Source organism: Sus scrofa, chromosome 6 (genome assembly GCF_054392235.1).
Source record: "Sus scrofa isolate SSC_HxYL_T2T_F1_AM1 chromosome 6, Sscrofa_HxYL_maternal_Yorkshire_Landrace_v2.0, whole genome shotgun sequence".
In the NCBI taxonomy this organism is placed as follows: Eukaryota; Metazoa; Chordata; class Mammalia; order Artiodactyla; family Suidae; genus Sus; species Sus scrofa.
In genome coordinates, this window is record NC_139388.1 from 171757310 (window position 1) to 171771668 (window position 14359).

The 14359-nt window shown below is 57.8% G+C and overlaps 1 protein-coding gene across 21 annotated transcripts in view; it reads right to left on the reverse strand.

Annotated features, from left to right (window-relative positions):
• ST3GAL3 (ST3 beta-galactoside alpha-2,3-sialyltransferase 3) overlaps positions 1 to 14359 on the reverse strand; it is a 231182-nt gene that overhangs the window by 11156 nt on the left and 205667 nt on the right. For 17 of the 21 annotated variants that reach the window (XM_084958571.1, XM_084958565.1, XM_021093475.2 and 14 more), the window contains 3 exon segments: positions 14138 to 14201; positions 13211 to 13306; positions 12755 to 12941 (listed from right to left, as the gene is read on the reverse strand). In XM_084958571.1, coding sequence (XP_084814697.1) covers positions 12755 to 12941; positions 13211 to 13306; positions 14138 to 14201 — 347 coding nt within the window. 21 annotated transcript variants of the gene reach the window in all.

Below are 14359 nucleotides of genomic sequence, written 5' to 3' on the forward strand. Positions count from 1 at the left end.
GACTAAAGCCCAGAGAGGTGCGGGGACTGGCTGGAGGCACACCCGGCTGCGGGGAATCTGAGAGGGATTCAACTTCAGGGCTTGGGCCTTTGTGTGACACGAGGGTCCCTCTCTGAAATACCTCACGCGTCGAGGGTCCCACCTGCAACCGCCGTGAAGCGGTAGGGAATTTGCTTACGATCTCAAGCCCCCTTTGAGAATCTGACAAAAGCTCCGGGCTGGAGGGGGCAGCATCTGCCTCTTTCCCCACCTGAGCTCCTTCCTGGGAGAGGGAAACGACTTGGATTTGGGGACACGTGTGTCGGCTTAACCGGTAGGAGATGAAAAGTCACAGGCAGCCGCACTGTTCTCTCTGGCTCCCCGCTCCCCTGCCGCGGCCACACCCTGGTCCCCAAGCCACAGCCCTGGTCCCCGCTCTGCTCACCTGTGCCGAGAGCACTGATGCTCCCCCTGCCCCAGCAGAGTAAGGCTGGCATCCTGTGCTTGGGTCTCAAGCCTCAGAGAGCCTGCATTAGGGTGGTGGCCACTGGCGCTGCTATTTTATTTTTCCCACCTGTCACTGTCCCGGGGCAGAGCCTCCGCAGGGAGTCCAGGAGGAACAATAAGGACAAGATCTGGCCGGGGCATGGCCGTGTCCCCAGGTGCACGGTCACGCGGACCGACACAACCACAGTCTCTTCAAAGGAAAGCCACGGCTCCTCGTCCAAGAAAAATCACACACATAACATCCCCCTGCACTGCCCAGGGCACGGGGCCCTGAAGGCGAGGGGCTGTGGGAACCTGAGGCTGAGAATCTCCGTGGGGGCAGAGAAGGGGGTGAGCCCTGAGTAGAACCCCCGTGAACACGGACCCCGACGGGGTGGGTGGACGCAGAGCAGCGCGGAGGAGACGGGACACCCGTGGGAAGAGCGACAAGGAGAAGCAGGGAGGGTGTGATGCCCAGGAGGACCCACGGCCATGCCCGGACTCATCATCGCTGTGCCCCAGGGCATGTGATCTTGTCCAGCTCCCTCCCCCATGCGTAACGGGGGCGTCAAGACTACGTCCCGGACAGTTGTGACAGCGAATGAGGAGCCGTGCGTCCGACAGCAGCTGGACACACATGACAAAATTTCCATAGACCTTGTCTATTATGACTACGCGTGAGCGGCGCAGAAGCCCAGGGAGTGAAGCCGAGGGTGTGGCTGGCGACGTCGGAGGCCGCAGAGGGGCCAGAAGGCAGACCTTCACACCTTCCATTGGGAGCCAGCTTCGCCCTCCGGTTCCCGGCCGGAGAGCAGTGGGCGCTGGAGGCCTTCCTGCTACTGCAGGGCACTGCCCAGCCTGCTGCCAGCACACAGCCCCGAAGGCCTATCCAAACATGGCCCGAGGCCTCTCGCATCTCATGTTCACGGCCCACAGGACACAGCGTAGAGGCCTAGGAAGCCAGCCAGTGACGCTGGCCCTGGGATGGTCAGACCTCTCAAGGCCCCTCGTGAGCCACAGGCCTGGTGGAACCCCTCCCCCAGCAACGTCCCTGCCTCAGTCAAGTCTGGACCCAGCTCATCTGTGTGGACCTGCCAGCTTCCAGCTGATGCAACTCGTTCTGCTCTTATCCGAAGGGGGAAGAGTACGGGGAAGAAAACACCTCCCCACCGGGCTCCGGGGCCTTTCCCGGCGCCCCTTCCCCTCGCCCAGCCCCACCCCACCTCTGCTAGGAGGGAAGCAGGCTGCGGCCAGAGGTAAGCAAGTGGCTAGAATGACCATGGGCTGGCTTTCTGCAGCCGGGAGTAGGGCAGGTGGTTCACTCCGGACCCCTGCTGCTACTGCCTGAGGACAGGTCCCCCGCTGTCACTGGGGTGACTCCAGGAGACACTGCCTGCATTGTGCCTCCCTTCAATTCTGCCCGCTCCTGGCCCTGACACGCAGAGGCTTTCCACTGCCCGCTGCCATAGCTTGGCAGGATAATTAAGGGCACGGGTCTGTTCGGTGTTTGTTCATTTGTTTGTTTTTCTTACTCAAAAGGAGTTTATAAGCCAGTGGGAAAGACAGGGCTGTGTACACATATCTCCATACAGGTATAAGTACGATGTGCGAAAGAGCCCCAAAGAGGTTTAGAACATCTGCTATACTTGTTTAAAATACATATGCCGAAGACATGGCCCTGAAATGTTCAGATGCACAAAGCGGGAGGCGGAGCAAGGTGACATATGCTAAGAAAACTCAGTAAACGGAGGACGAGCTGGAAACGAGGGCTCTTTACAGATGCAACATTTCAGAACTGATGATGAACCTGGGTCAACCAACCAACAAGGGCCTGAGCGTCTGTCATCTATAAGCCTTTCACATTTGTGCAGATACAGTCTCTAAGATTCCAGGCAACAGCCCTCAGAACACTGACGCCCATCACTCAAAAGGACACCGTGAAGAACATCTGGTCTACCTCCCAAAGCCACCACAGCCCCACGAGGCTGGATTCCTGTGCAACAGCTTCCCCCGACGGAGCCCCCTCCTCCCCAGCGCTCAGCCCTGCATCCTCAGTCGCCCTTGACCTTCTCCTCCCCAGGAACCAACACCACCGAGTCGCTGGCTTCTGCGCAGATCCAGCCCACAACTGCCTCCTTCCCGACGGCGTGCTCACACACCTGCTCGCGGACTGGGCTGCCCCAGTAATTCTGCGGGTCTGTTTCCGAACCCCAGTGACTAACGCTGGATCCCTAGGAAAGTTCTTTACCCTTTCTAAGTCCCATTATCCTCTACAAAATATAGGAAATAAGATCAGTTCCTTCTTCATGGTGTTTCTGTGCTGTGACAATTAAGAGGCACACACGATACGTTTGGCACACAGTCAGCTCATTAGCTCCTGCTGTTATCCGTCCACAGGACGAAGCCCAAGCTCCTTGCTGTGACTTTGGCTTACAGACCCTTTTGCCGTCTGTCCCTTGTCTGCCCAGCCTCACATCTACCACATCTGTGAGGGCTCAGCCCTGAAATCTGTGGGGCCAGGGACGAAATTGCAAATGGATGACCACATACTTCGAGTCTGAATTTGAGAGTCTAAATATGGCACAGTTGCTAATCAAGGTATCAAGCTGCTAAATAAAACATATTCTATCTTCCCTTGAAAAATGACCTGGAAGAGGCCAAATCCGAATTGTTAATTCTGATCCCAGGATATCTGTGCTGGACCACGGAGTAGTGAGGGCTACCCCAGGCTGCCTTGCCGTCCCCTTCCCACCCTGGTCCCATCTCACACCACGAGAAGTATTGCACACATGTGTGCAGGCCGCCCAGGCTGCACACCCAAGTTCGGCTCCACAGCCTCTGCAAACAGCCCTCCTTGGGCTCAGAAGTATGCACAGGGAGGTGTGTCCTACCCGAGAGAGGACAGAGGTGGACCGGGCACGGCTAGGTCTCCAGTACCCGGTGATGGGCTGGCAGGGAGGGTGGGCCTGCGGTGGACCTTTCCCTCGGAGCCCGAGGAGAGGCTCAGCACAGCAGTGACCTCCTCAGAAGGGCCTGCCACCTGCTGCCAGCAAGCCGCGTCCGGCCTCGTCCGTGCCCTGTCCCGCTTGCCAGGAGCTGCACCGAGAATCTTCCGCCAGCCGCGTGGTACCGAGAAGGAAAAGGAAGCTCAGAGACAGGCGCTGAGGCAGAGGAAGAGACTGGCTTCCGTTCCTGATGCTGAATCCTGTGCTGCTTCACCGACCTCCGCCACCCGCGGAGAGCAAGAGCGACAGCGGCTGTGCGGGCTGGTCCCGGAGCCCGCGGCCCCTGCAGTCACAGGGCTGCTCCTTTATACTCCGCCTGGGAGCTGAACCCCGCTTCTCCTGATAAAGCCCTTGGGTTGCATTTGGGTTTGGCCATGACAAAAAACACTACAGCGAAAATCTCTGCAGGGGGAGTTTTCCTGCCTTTGGCTGACGGTGGCTCCTGGTGCCGCGTGTCACTTCCTTTCCAGAGAGCTTGTCCCCATCTACACCCCGACTGGACGCCCTTGAGAGCGCCTGTCCTGGCTCTCTTGCCAGAACCATGCATTATAATTTAAACACAGTCACGAAAGACGTGATAGGTGATAAGTAGCATCCTGTTGCCTTCACGTGACTTTTCTGCCGGGAAGGTTAGACACAGGTCTCGTGTTTACTAGTTATATTTCCTTCTCTGTGATCTGTTCAGGCTCCTGCCCATTTTCTGCTGGGGTCCTAATGGGTTTCTTGTCAACTTGCATGGGTTTCTTTGTCTTATTTCCAAAATACACTTTAAAAAAACATTAATTTTTCTTTTTTTTAAAAAATCTTTTTAGGGCCACCCCTGCGGCGTATAGAAGTTCCCAGGCTAGCTGTTGAATCGGAGATGCAGCTGCCAGTCTACACCACAACCACAGCAACACAGGATCCAAGCCGTGTCTGTGACCTACATCACAACTCATGGCAATGCCAAATCCTTAACCCACTGAGCGAGGCCAGGGATCAAACCTGTGACCTCATAGATACTAGTCAGGTTTGTTACTGCTGGGCCATGATGGGAAGTCCTCTAAATATACTTTTCAAAGTTCCGTGCTATCTAGTCTTTTGGGGTGGTTGTTGTTTAAATTAAATTAAATTTTCATATGTTATCAAATCGGATTTCTCCTGGCACTCTCACCCCTCGAAAGTTCGCTTCCCTCCAGAGATGTGCTTTCCATCTCACTTCCTTCAAAACCCCCTTTGGTTGTATTTTTACATCTTACTTTTTAGTCCATTCGGGATTTGTTTTGATGCGTGCTATGAGGAGAGGGTCAAAAGCCTTTTTGGAAGCTATATTTGGAAAAAGCAATGAACAAAAAGAGGAGTCGGCTTGGGGCCGGCGGCGGTGTGATGCCGCCAGACAAGTGAACGCAGCAGGGGCCAGGGACTGTTTGGTTCTCATTTCTTTATCAAGGAGAACGATCTTGGAACCGCAGCAAGAGGATCAAACGTGGCTAAGAGGAGAGCGAGGCCCAGGAGAGGCGAGAGAAGAGCAAAGGGACACGAGGAGAGGGTCCGAGTCTAAAGGAATGATCTGGGTGGGGGGCGGCCTACTTGCGAGGAAAGAGCCCCGACTGAGAGTCAGAAGACCTGGGTTGGAATCCTGACTCTGCCGCAAGTCCGTGCCGTCCTCTGGGCCTCGTGTCCACATTCATTTGTGGGTTCATGCCAGCTCTGTTCCAAACACTGCTGGAGGCGATGGGCTTACAGAGATAAACAGGAGCGTTTCTGGCCTCCAGGGGCTTTTATAAGAGCAGACAGCTAAGAAAACCGTTAAGTACAACAGAGTGATGAGTGTTGCTGTTGGGGCCCAAAAGAGGTGCATCTAATACATCCGGGAAAGAGAGAGACAAGACCTGGAGCTCTGACACCAGGCACACCCTCTAGCCCAGATCATGCAGCGCTGGGCGGTGGAGTCGGAGTTTTATCCTGCAGGCAGCGATTCTCACACTTGAGCCTGTATCCAAATTACCTGGAGGGCTCATTAAAACAGACTGCTGGTGGAGTTCCCGTCGAGGCGCAGTGGATAACGAATCCGACTAGAACCATGAGGTTGCAGGTTCGATCCCTGGCCTCGATCAGTGGGTCAAGGATCCGGCATTGCTGTGGCTGTGGTGTAGGCCGGTGGCTACAGCTCCGATCAGACCCCTAGCCTGGAAACCTCCATATGCCGTGGGTGCGGTCCTAGAAAAAACAGAAAGACAAAAAAAAAAAAAAAAAAAAAAAACCCACCAAAAAACAAAAACCAAAAAAAACCCAAAAAACAAAACAAAACAAAAAACCCCAAACCAAAACAGACAGCCGGGCCCACTCCCAGGGTTTCTCACTCCGTGTCTACAGTGGGGCCCTAAAATGCATTTCTGAGACCTTTTCCAGGCGATGCCACCTTTGCCAGGCGATGCCACTGAAGCGAGAAGGCCTTCTGAGAACTGCTGCATGTGAGCAACAGGGACCCATTAAGGGGGAGTGAACCAACCAGATGGGCACTTCCGGATGATTCTCTTGGGTACAGATGTCGAGAATGGATGGGAGGGAGGCCTGACTGGATGCAGGGAGATAGGAAGCTGCGGAAATAATCCAAGGAAGACATTTTTCAAAGGGAGAACCACAGGCTGGAGACTGAATGACAGATACAGAAGGCAGAGGAGGTAGAGGAATCGAGCAGCCTGCCCGAGACCTTGGCCATGAGTTTGTGCGAATCAAAGACTACCCCGAGAATGTACACAGCAAATGCTCACTGAAGTTCACCTTGAAGGGAGGTGGGGTTGAGCCCACTGGATCTAGCATCAGAAGGTCGCCGCCGCCGCAGAGGGCTAGGTTTGGAGGACAGACTGGAGAGTTGAGACACAGAAGGGAGAACCTTGGAGATGTATCATGGCCAGGGGATGGCTCGTCCCAGAAACTTAGACAAGAAGGGAGAGCACCAGCCAAAGAGGGGGATTTCCGTTTTGAGGTGCGAGAGACCTGGGTAAGTGCACAGATGTGGGAGGAGGAGGTGAGGTAAGAGATGGGAGGAAAAAGACAGCTCCTGAAAAAGGTGGCAGGAGGTGGCATCCAGAGCGAGGAGAAAAGTGACCGTGAACAGGAGAGGCGCAGAAGGGCTGGTAGAGGATGGATGGAGGAATGGATGGCATGCAGGTGGGCTTTCAGGTTGTGGGGGGAAGTTGAGCGTTCTTGACTAGCGGTGACCCCGGTTTTCCCTGCAGAGCTGGATATGAGAGCTCTGGGGATGGAAGGTTCTGAGAAGAACCGTGACCAGGGACAGGACAGGGGAGTGGCACGTGCCACCAAGGTGCCATCAAGATAACACCACCAGGCGTTGCCATCTCTCCATGTGGGACCCCTGGCACTGGACCGGCTGGATACAGAGGAAGTGAGGGAGAGAAGGGGTTGCCAAGTGAGAGACAGTATTGGAAACACAGGGCTCCAGTGACTTTGGTGACTGCTTGGGATTTGCTGAATGAATGAATTCACGAGTGAACGGGAGGTGTTATAGTGTGAGGGTTAAGGCGAGACACCTTTGGTCCCAAACGCTGCTCTTCCACTCACTGCCGCTCACAGCGCTGGCCTCCCAGCGGTGTCGAGATGGCTGCCTGAGACGGTGCACGTCAATCGTGCAGCCCAGGGCCTGGCATGGGGACAAACTCGGGGAAAGGGAGCCCTTCTCTTCCCCACAGACCACAGCAGGTGGGGCTGATGGACAGCGACTTCTAAGCGGGAGGCTGATGTGGTCAGATTCATTTCCCAGGGACATCCCTTGGGCTGTCAGAGCTGGGTCTGAATTCAGCTCTGTCACTGACCCGGTTGTGTGAACCTGAGCAAGTGACTCATCTTCTTTGAGCCTCTGTTTCCGAAACCCCAAGATGGGGGTCAGAATAGCACCTATCGAATAGGGTCATGATGAGACCTGAAGGAAGGAGTCCCAAGAAAGCTAGCGAACACCTGAAATTCACACAGAGCTCGCTTAATAAATGATGGCTGTGATGAGGACGGAGGAAGCGGGACGAGGAGGAGGAGGAGAAGGAGGAGAAGCAGTGCTCACGATGAGTGGGGGGCAAGTAACCAAGAGGCTGCGGATGACAGGGAGGAAGAGGAGCACAGGCGGTGACGGCATGAGCTCCAATCCCCGAGCATCTTTTACAGGGCGGAGGAGCAGTGGGCAGGATGCGGGGATGGGGACTGTGCAGGGAGTCTCCCTGGTCCTCGCAGGGGATAAGGGATGGGTAAGAAAGAGCTGTGTCCACTGGAAATGGCAGCAAGGGACATGGTACCCGAGGGAGCTTGTCTCAGACTTGGAAACGAGACCGTGGCGTGAGGACCATGGAGCTGGCTCAGCAGAGGCCTCGCCAAGCAGTAGGAGACCACAGTGTGTGCCAGCCTCACCATGCTTTTTAGGTGCCTGCACCACCCCAGAAGCAAGGTGGTATCCACACTGAGCTTCTTCTGGACAGAGCCCGACCCAAGGCGCCACAGCCCTCTCAGGCCTGGAACAGAGTGCAGGTTTAGGTGCAGAGGGACCTTCCACCCCCGTCTCAGGCCTGGTCCCATAAGGCCTCAGATGCAGGGAGCTGCTGGCCATTTGCCCTGTGGATTCCCAGACTGTGAGCCCACAGGCGAATGCTTCGCTCCCTGCTGCGCCTGGGCTTAATTCCTAACAGCAGCAGCCACCAGCAGTGGTAATAAAATGCTAACTAGTATTAATAATGGCCATAGACAGACCTTACTAAGGGTCAAGTACTATGCCAGGTGCTTCGATGTTTCACCTTGTTTAATTTAAATTTTTATTTATGTTTTATTTCTTGTCTTTTTAGGGCTGCACCTGCGGCACATGAAGGTTCCTAGGCTAGGGGTGGAATCAGAGCCGCAGCTGCCGAAGCCACAGCAACGTGAGATCCGAGCTACATCTGTGACCTACACCACAGCTCACAGCAATGCTGGATCCTTAACCCACTGAGCGAGGCCACGGATCGAACCCGCGTCCTCGTGGATACTAGTCGGGGTCGTTACCCACTGAGCCACGACGGGAACTCCGTGGTGTTTAATTTTTAAACCAACATTGAAAGACGGGTAGTACAACTCGGGTTTTAGAGACCAAGTCTAAGGGGCCTCGGTGATTTACCTAAGGCAACCCAGCTGACAAGTGACAGAGTCTAAACTAAAAACCAAGACCGCATGACTCCAAGGCCCGAGATGCTTTCTTCGCTTCATCCACAATGTCTCTCAACGCTGGGGGCCTCTTCCCCATGTGCATGGATGCAGGGCCCTGGCCAGCCTCTTAGACTCCCCCCTCCTTCCCCCAGGACTGAACTACAGCTGGAAGGTCAGGCTTGGGTCAAGGCTGTCCAGGGGCCAACCCCCTAGCCCTCTCCCCTCCCTCTGCTGGGCTGGAAACACCCACACCAGTGCAGCCCAGGCCTCCGGCTTTGGTGACAAGAAGACCAGTCAGAGGCTGCTCAGTAGTGAGGCCAGCTTTCCAGTTTCACAAGTCAGGATGAAAAGCGGGAGGCGGCAGCCAAGGAGATTGGGAAGGCAGCTCCCCGGGGCCTCTGAAGTGCTGGGTCACCAGCATCCTGGGGCGAGGTGGGGGAGGCTGGCAGAGGGTGGGGACACAGCATGCGACTCCGCCTCTCATGCGTCCTATCCTCTCCAGACCCAGGGCTCCTTCCTCGGGACAAGGGATAGAGCAGGACCATGCATAGGGCATCTCCAGCCTTCATCAGGTGCCTGGAGGAGGATGCTCAGGGCATGGCACTGCATTAGGACTCCAGTTTGGGGACCGTCTCTCCCATTCGACTAAGTGACTGTGGATCAGAATTAGTGTTTAATTCATCTTTCTGTTTCCAGGGAGCCGCATAGGGCCAGCACAGAGAACACCCACTGATGCCCGGCAGAGGAGTGTGTGTGTGGAGGGGTGGCACCAGATGTACCTCTGAGAAGAATGTCACATGAGCTGGAGGCTCCCCCTCTCTCCAAGCACCTACACTCCTCTGCGTCTCCCCATCGCCGGTCCCCCTCCCTCCTGACCTCAGCTCCCCAACTTAACATCCACGGGTGCTCTTCTGAGCTGCCCCGCGCACACGAGGCCTGCTGGGAACTGCTCCACCTGCTTGATGGCTTGGTTTCCTGGGACATGAGAGATTGAGGGCCTCGAGAGGTAACTTGTTGGAGTTGCCTGTGCTATTGCCTGGTGAACCAGGAAGTCAAATAGCCACACATGGTGAAGAGGAGAGCAGCCTCATGGCTGACTCTAGCAAGGCTGTTCTGGGGTGGTCAGCCTCCCTTTCCTCTCTCTCTCTCCTTCTCTTACCCTCTCAGGACTCCCGGGTACCCGGAAGTTACACATGCGGTGAGCAACTGCTCACATGGCAAGAGGCGGGCCGCCACCACAACTGAGGCCAAATACCTGTTCCAGTCCTGCCCAGCCAGGCCTTGGCTCCCGCACAGAGCTGCCGCCTGCCAGAATTCTGCAGGTGAGGCTCAGACAGGTGCCGAGCACTCTCCAGGAGCCTGGGGCGGCAGGGTTAGAAACATCCCTGCCGGAGCAGGGCGAGCCTGCAGCTGGGCGCCAGACAGGAGGGCACGGGAGAAGCAGCCTCTCCCGCACTTCCCTGGGTCTCAGATGCCAGAGAGGTGCAGTCCTGTGTGGGAGAGGTCCTGAAGGCACCAGCCCTGGGACGGGGGTGGAGAGGGCACCGGAGGCACTAGGGCACTAGAGGGAACAGAAGGGCCTGGGCGGGCCCACTCTGTGTGCCGGGAGTGGTGAGGCCATGGGCACCACTGGCTCTCCTCTGGCAACTCACTCTAAAGGCCCCAAATAATTTGGGGGGGGGGCAGGGATCTTTTTAGGGCTGCACCTGGGGTATATGGAAGTTCCCAGGCTAGGGGTTGAATCGGAGCTGCAGCTGCCGGCCGATGCCACAGCCACAGCAATGCGGGATCCGAGCCTCATCTGCGACCTACACCGTGGCTCACGGCAACACCAGATCCTTAGCCCACTGCGCAAGGCCAGGGATCAAATCCTAGTCCTCATGGATTCTAGTCGGGTTCACTACCGCTGAGCCACAACGGGAACTCCTAGGCCCAAATCACCTTTACCCCTGGAGCCGGGATGGAAGTCAGAAGACCCCTTCCCAGCCCCTCCCCTTCCCACCCACACCCTGAACCCCAGGAAGGGGACCTCACCAAGGACCACAGGGCTGGTCCCAGATCCCAGGCCTGGCCGGGGCAGGCCACAGACTTGGGCACGGTGAGCGTGTGCCCGAGCCCAGCCCACACCTCCTCATCCCAACCGCCCAGTCGATTCCTCGGGCAGGCCTGCCCCCAAGGCCAAGGCCAGGCAGTGAGCTCCTGGGTCCTGCTGGGAAGAGTGAGGCCCTGCTGCCCGCTCCCCGAGTATCCTGAGTCTTGGGACCCTACCTGGCTTTTCTTCGTTCGTTCTTTACTCCCTCGGATAAATTCTAAGAGTCCGGAATCATCTGACCTTGGCATCCTTGGAAGGAACACGTGGCAACACCCACCTGGCTGACCCTGACCCACCCTTTGGCCTCCTGGTTTGGGCGGCCCGTCCCATCCCCATCTGCCCCGCGGGAAGCAGGAAATGGTGTCTCAGCCAACTGCAGACCGTTCCTGGTGGCGGCTGGGCACTGGGGGGTAGGAAGAGCAACTGAGCTCTGGGCCCTGACCTCTGGGAGCGCCTTTGACAGGTGTCCACGGGCAGAGCAAAGGATATGCCAGGAGGAGGTGGGCACGTGGGCAGATGGGCAGAAGGCTGGGCGAGGAAGCAGCCCCCAGGCTCTCTGGGGTTCACCAGCACAGACCCAATTTCCTCCCATTTCTCCCTTAAACGTGCCTACCTGTGACCCCAATTCTATTGCCTTCAAGAAGGGTGCTGAGGACAGTAGTGTCTCAGGAAACAGAGGGGGGCCCCCTCAGCCCCCGTGGTGCCTGCTGCGCGTGGGCAGCGGGCCTGCTTGCAGTCGGGCACGGGCTGAAGCCAAAGTCTCCTCCCCTCTGGGGAGCCCGGCTGCCACATCCGGCCTGGCTCTGAGCTGGGCTCCCCTGTCCCACTGTCCCGCGTACCTGAATTTCTGGACCTGACTTCTGTCTTCTCTCTCGCCTGCTACCTACTTGACACTGCCTGCCCCTGGCCTTGCTTGGGAAAAGGCTGTGGAGTTAAACCAAATTGCACTGAGACTTCCATAGGCAGGAGAAGCTATGCCAGCCCCCCCGGCTCTCTCTAAGCCTCCAGGAAGAACTGGCTTCTTACTGTAGGCGGAGGGCTGTCTGTCATCGGTCCCCTCTGGCAAGAGGCTTGGGTGCTGGAAGATGAATGGCCTGAACTCTGCAGAGCCCCTCCTCTGGGGGGCTGGTGACAGCTGATTGAGGGGAGGCGGGGAAATGAGCCTGGACACGTTGGCCCAGAGCTGAGAGACAGAGGACTCAGAGGAGACTCGGGGAGGCCCGCTGGGCAGCGGTCGGATCCCACCTGACCATGGGCGCTGGCCCTTGTCTGCCCAGCATGGTGAAGATGGAATCGGACTGTTCCCAGAGCGGAACCAGCCTCCCTGGGAGGTTGGGGGCCCAACCGCAAGTCAGCGGTAAGAGCACAATGCGGAGGGAGGCAGGACGTATGGGTTTGGGACCGGGCACCCTCAGGTCAAGGGGCCTGCTGTCCCTGTGGAATGGCCCCAGGGTCCAAACAAGGCTGGGAACGACTGGGGACCCACACGACCAGAGGCAGAGAGACCTCGCAGAGGGTAAGTGGGCTTTCGGGGCAAATGCAACGTGAGGGTGGGAGGTTGTGAAGCTCAGTGGTAACGCTGGCCTAGCCAGGGGAGAGCTTCCCCTACCCAGGAGCTAAGGGACGGTCCCACAGGGGCTGCTGAGGGACTGAGGAAGGACCTGCAGCCTGCGGAACTGAAGGCAGGTAGCAGACACATCAGCTCCCGGCGTCTGGGCCGGTGACCTTCCCGTCTCCCGCTTTCTGGGAATTCTCAATGCTTCCTTTTGTGTGTTTTAATTCTTTTGGCCGCGCCTGCAGCAAGTGGAAGTTCCTGGGCCAGGAACTGAACCGGAGCTGCAGCTGCAACCGACGCCACAGCTGCAGCAACACCGGATCCTCAACCCATGGCGCCCCAAGGGAACTCCCTCTCAGGGCTTCTTCTGAAAGGCTCCCACTTGTTCTTTGCCCGCTTCGGGGGAAGGGGCTGCCTTGGAAGCCGAGCAGGGCCAGGGCGAGAGGGGACGGGGCGGGCGCACAGGGAGCTCACCACTCGCTCCTTGTAGACGATGTACTTCAGCCACTTGAAGTCCTGCCACTTGAAGCCAGCGAGGACGAAGAGAGAATCGCGTTCGTATTGCTCGGGCCGCTGCATGGCGCCCTCGGGGTAGGTGATGCGTAGTGTGGTTTTGCTGCCCACGTCCTTCTCGAAGCCTTTCACTGGCGCCGAGTTCAGTCTGCGGAGAGCAGACCCCATCAGAGCCCGCCTCGGGGGCACCGCGTGTGGTCTGGAGGCCTCTGTGGCGGGGAGGCGGCAGGACCCCAGGATACGCCAGGTGCAGAGGGTAGGGGAGCCCAGGCCACCTGGTGGCACCTGGCTTTCTGTTCCAAAGGCCTCCAACCCAGGCTTCTTGAAGTTTCTACTGAGCTCCAGCCTGACGGTCCAGATGGAGAGTTCTCAGTGGGCTCAGGGACCAGAGTTTGGGCCCTGCTTGGGGGGGCTCACCTGACCACAATGTCATAGTCATCAATTCGTGACCCCAGAGACTTGTTGGCGAGGACACCTCCGTTGCCCACGATGATGCAGCGGCGGCAGCTGAGGCTGAGGGGACAGAGGCAGAGACGTCTGGCGAGCTGTCCCAGGTCTCCTCTGAGCCCCGCCCTCTGGCCCCTGACCTCACTGCCTCGGCCAGGCACAGGCTGGGCCGAAGGAAGACCAGTGGCCTTCCGGCAGCATATCTGAGCGCCCAGAACCACGCTGCAGAGGGCTGAGCAGCTCGGGCTCTCAGATGCCCCTGCGCCCTGACGCTTCTCTGGGAAAACCTGGGTGTGGAAGGGGCCTGGGCACCAGGTCTCAGGTGGTGAGGAAGGGAGGGAAGCTGGCGTCCTGGGTTAAAGACTCCCCAAGGTTTAGGCAGCTTCAGGGGAGAGGGAAAAGTGGGCTGAGCTCGAGGGCTACGCCAGAAAAGCGAGAACAGAACGGGCCTGGAGGCTCCAGGACTCAAGGCTGGACTTGATTTTAACTCAGAAGCCCCCATGCAGCCGGGAGTGATCTGTTCGTCTATTCATTTTGCTTCTCCCCCCTCTGAGGCTCGGGCTCCCCCCGTCCAGGATCTGTTGCTTGAGCGCTATGTCACTGCGTCTTGGACTGAAGCCCCTCCAGCTGCCCCAGCCCCAACACTGAGCTCATCCTGGCCCAGGAAGTCCAGTCCGAGGGGAGATGCCCTGCCAACTGCTTCCAGCCCACGGGTGTGGCCGGCCCGGCGCAACGGCCCCACTCATCTGCTCACCCAGGCGGTGTGTGTGCACATGCGTGCGGACGTGTGGGTGCGCTAGACAAGGTGCCCAGGTCCAGGCAAGGCCAGCGGGGCCTCTGCATCTCTGCACATGCCAGGCAGCCGAGCGCCAGGAGGCTGGGCAGCGAGGGGCTCACCTGTCCAAGGCCGGGGTCAGGCGGTACTCTTTGGTGACGGACAGGATGGCTTTGATCAGATTGTCTGTGGACAGAGAAGGGCGGTCACGGTTAGAGGGTCACTTAAGTCCCCATAAGATGTTCGCTGAGGAGCCGATTTCAAGGCACCTGCTTGGGGGGCTAAGCGGGATGGGAAGGTGGAGGAGGGAACTCCGGGCACAGGGCTGGGCCACTTTCTCCCTG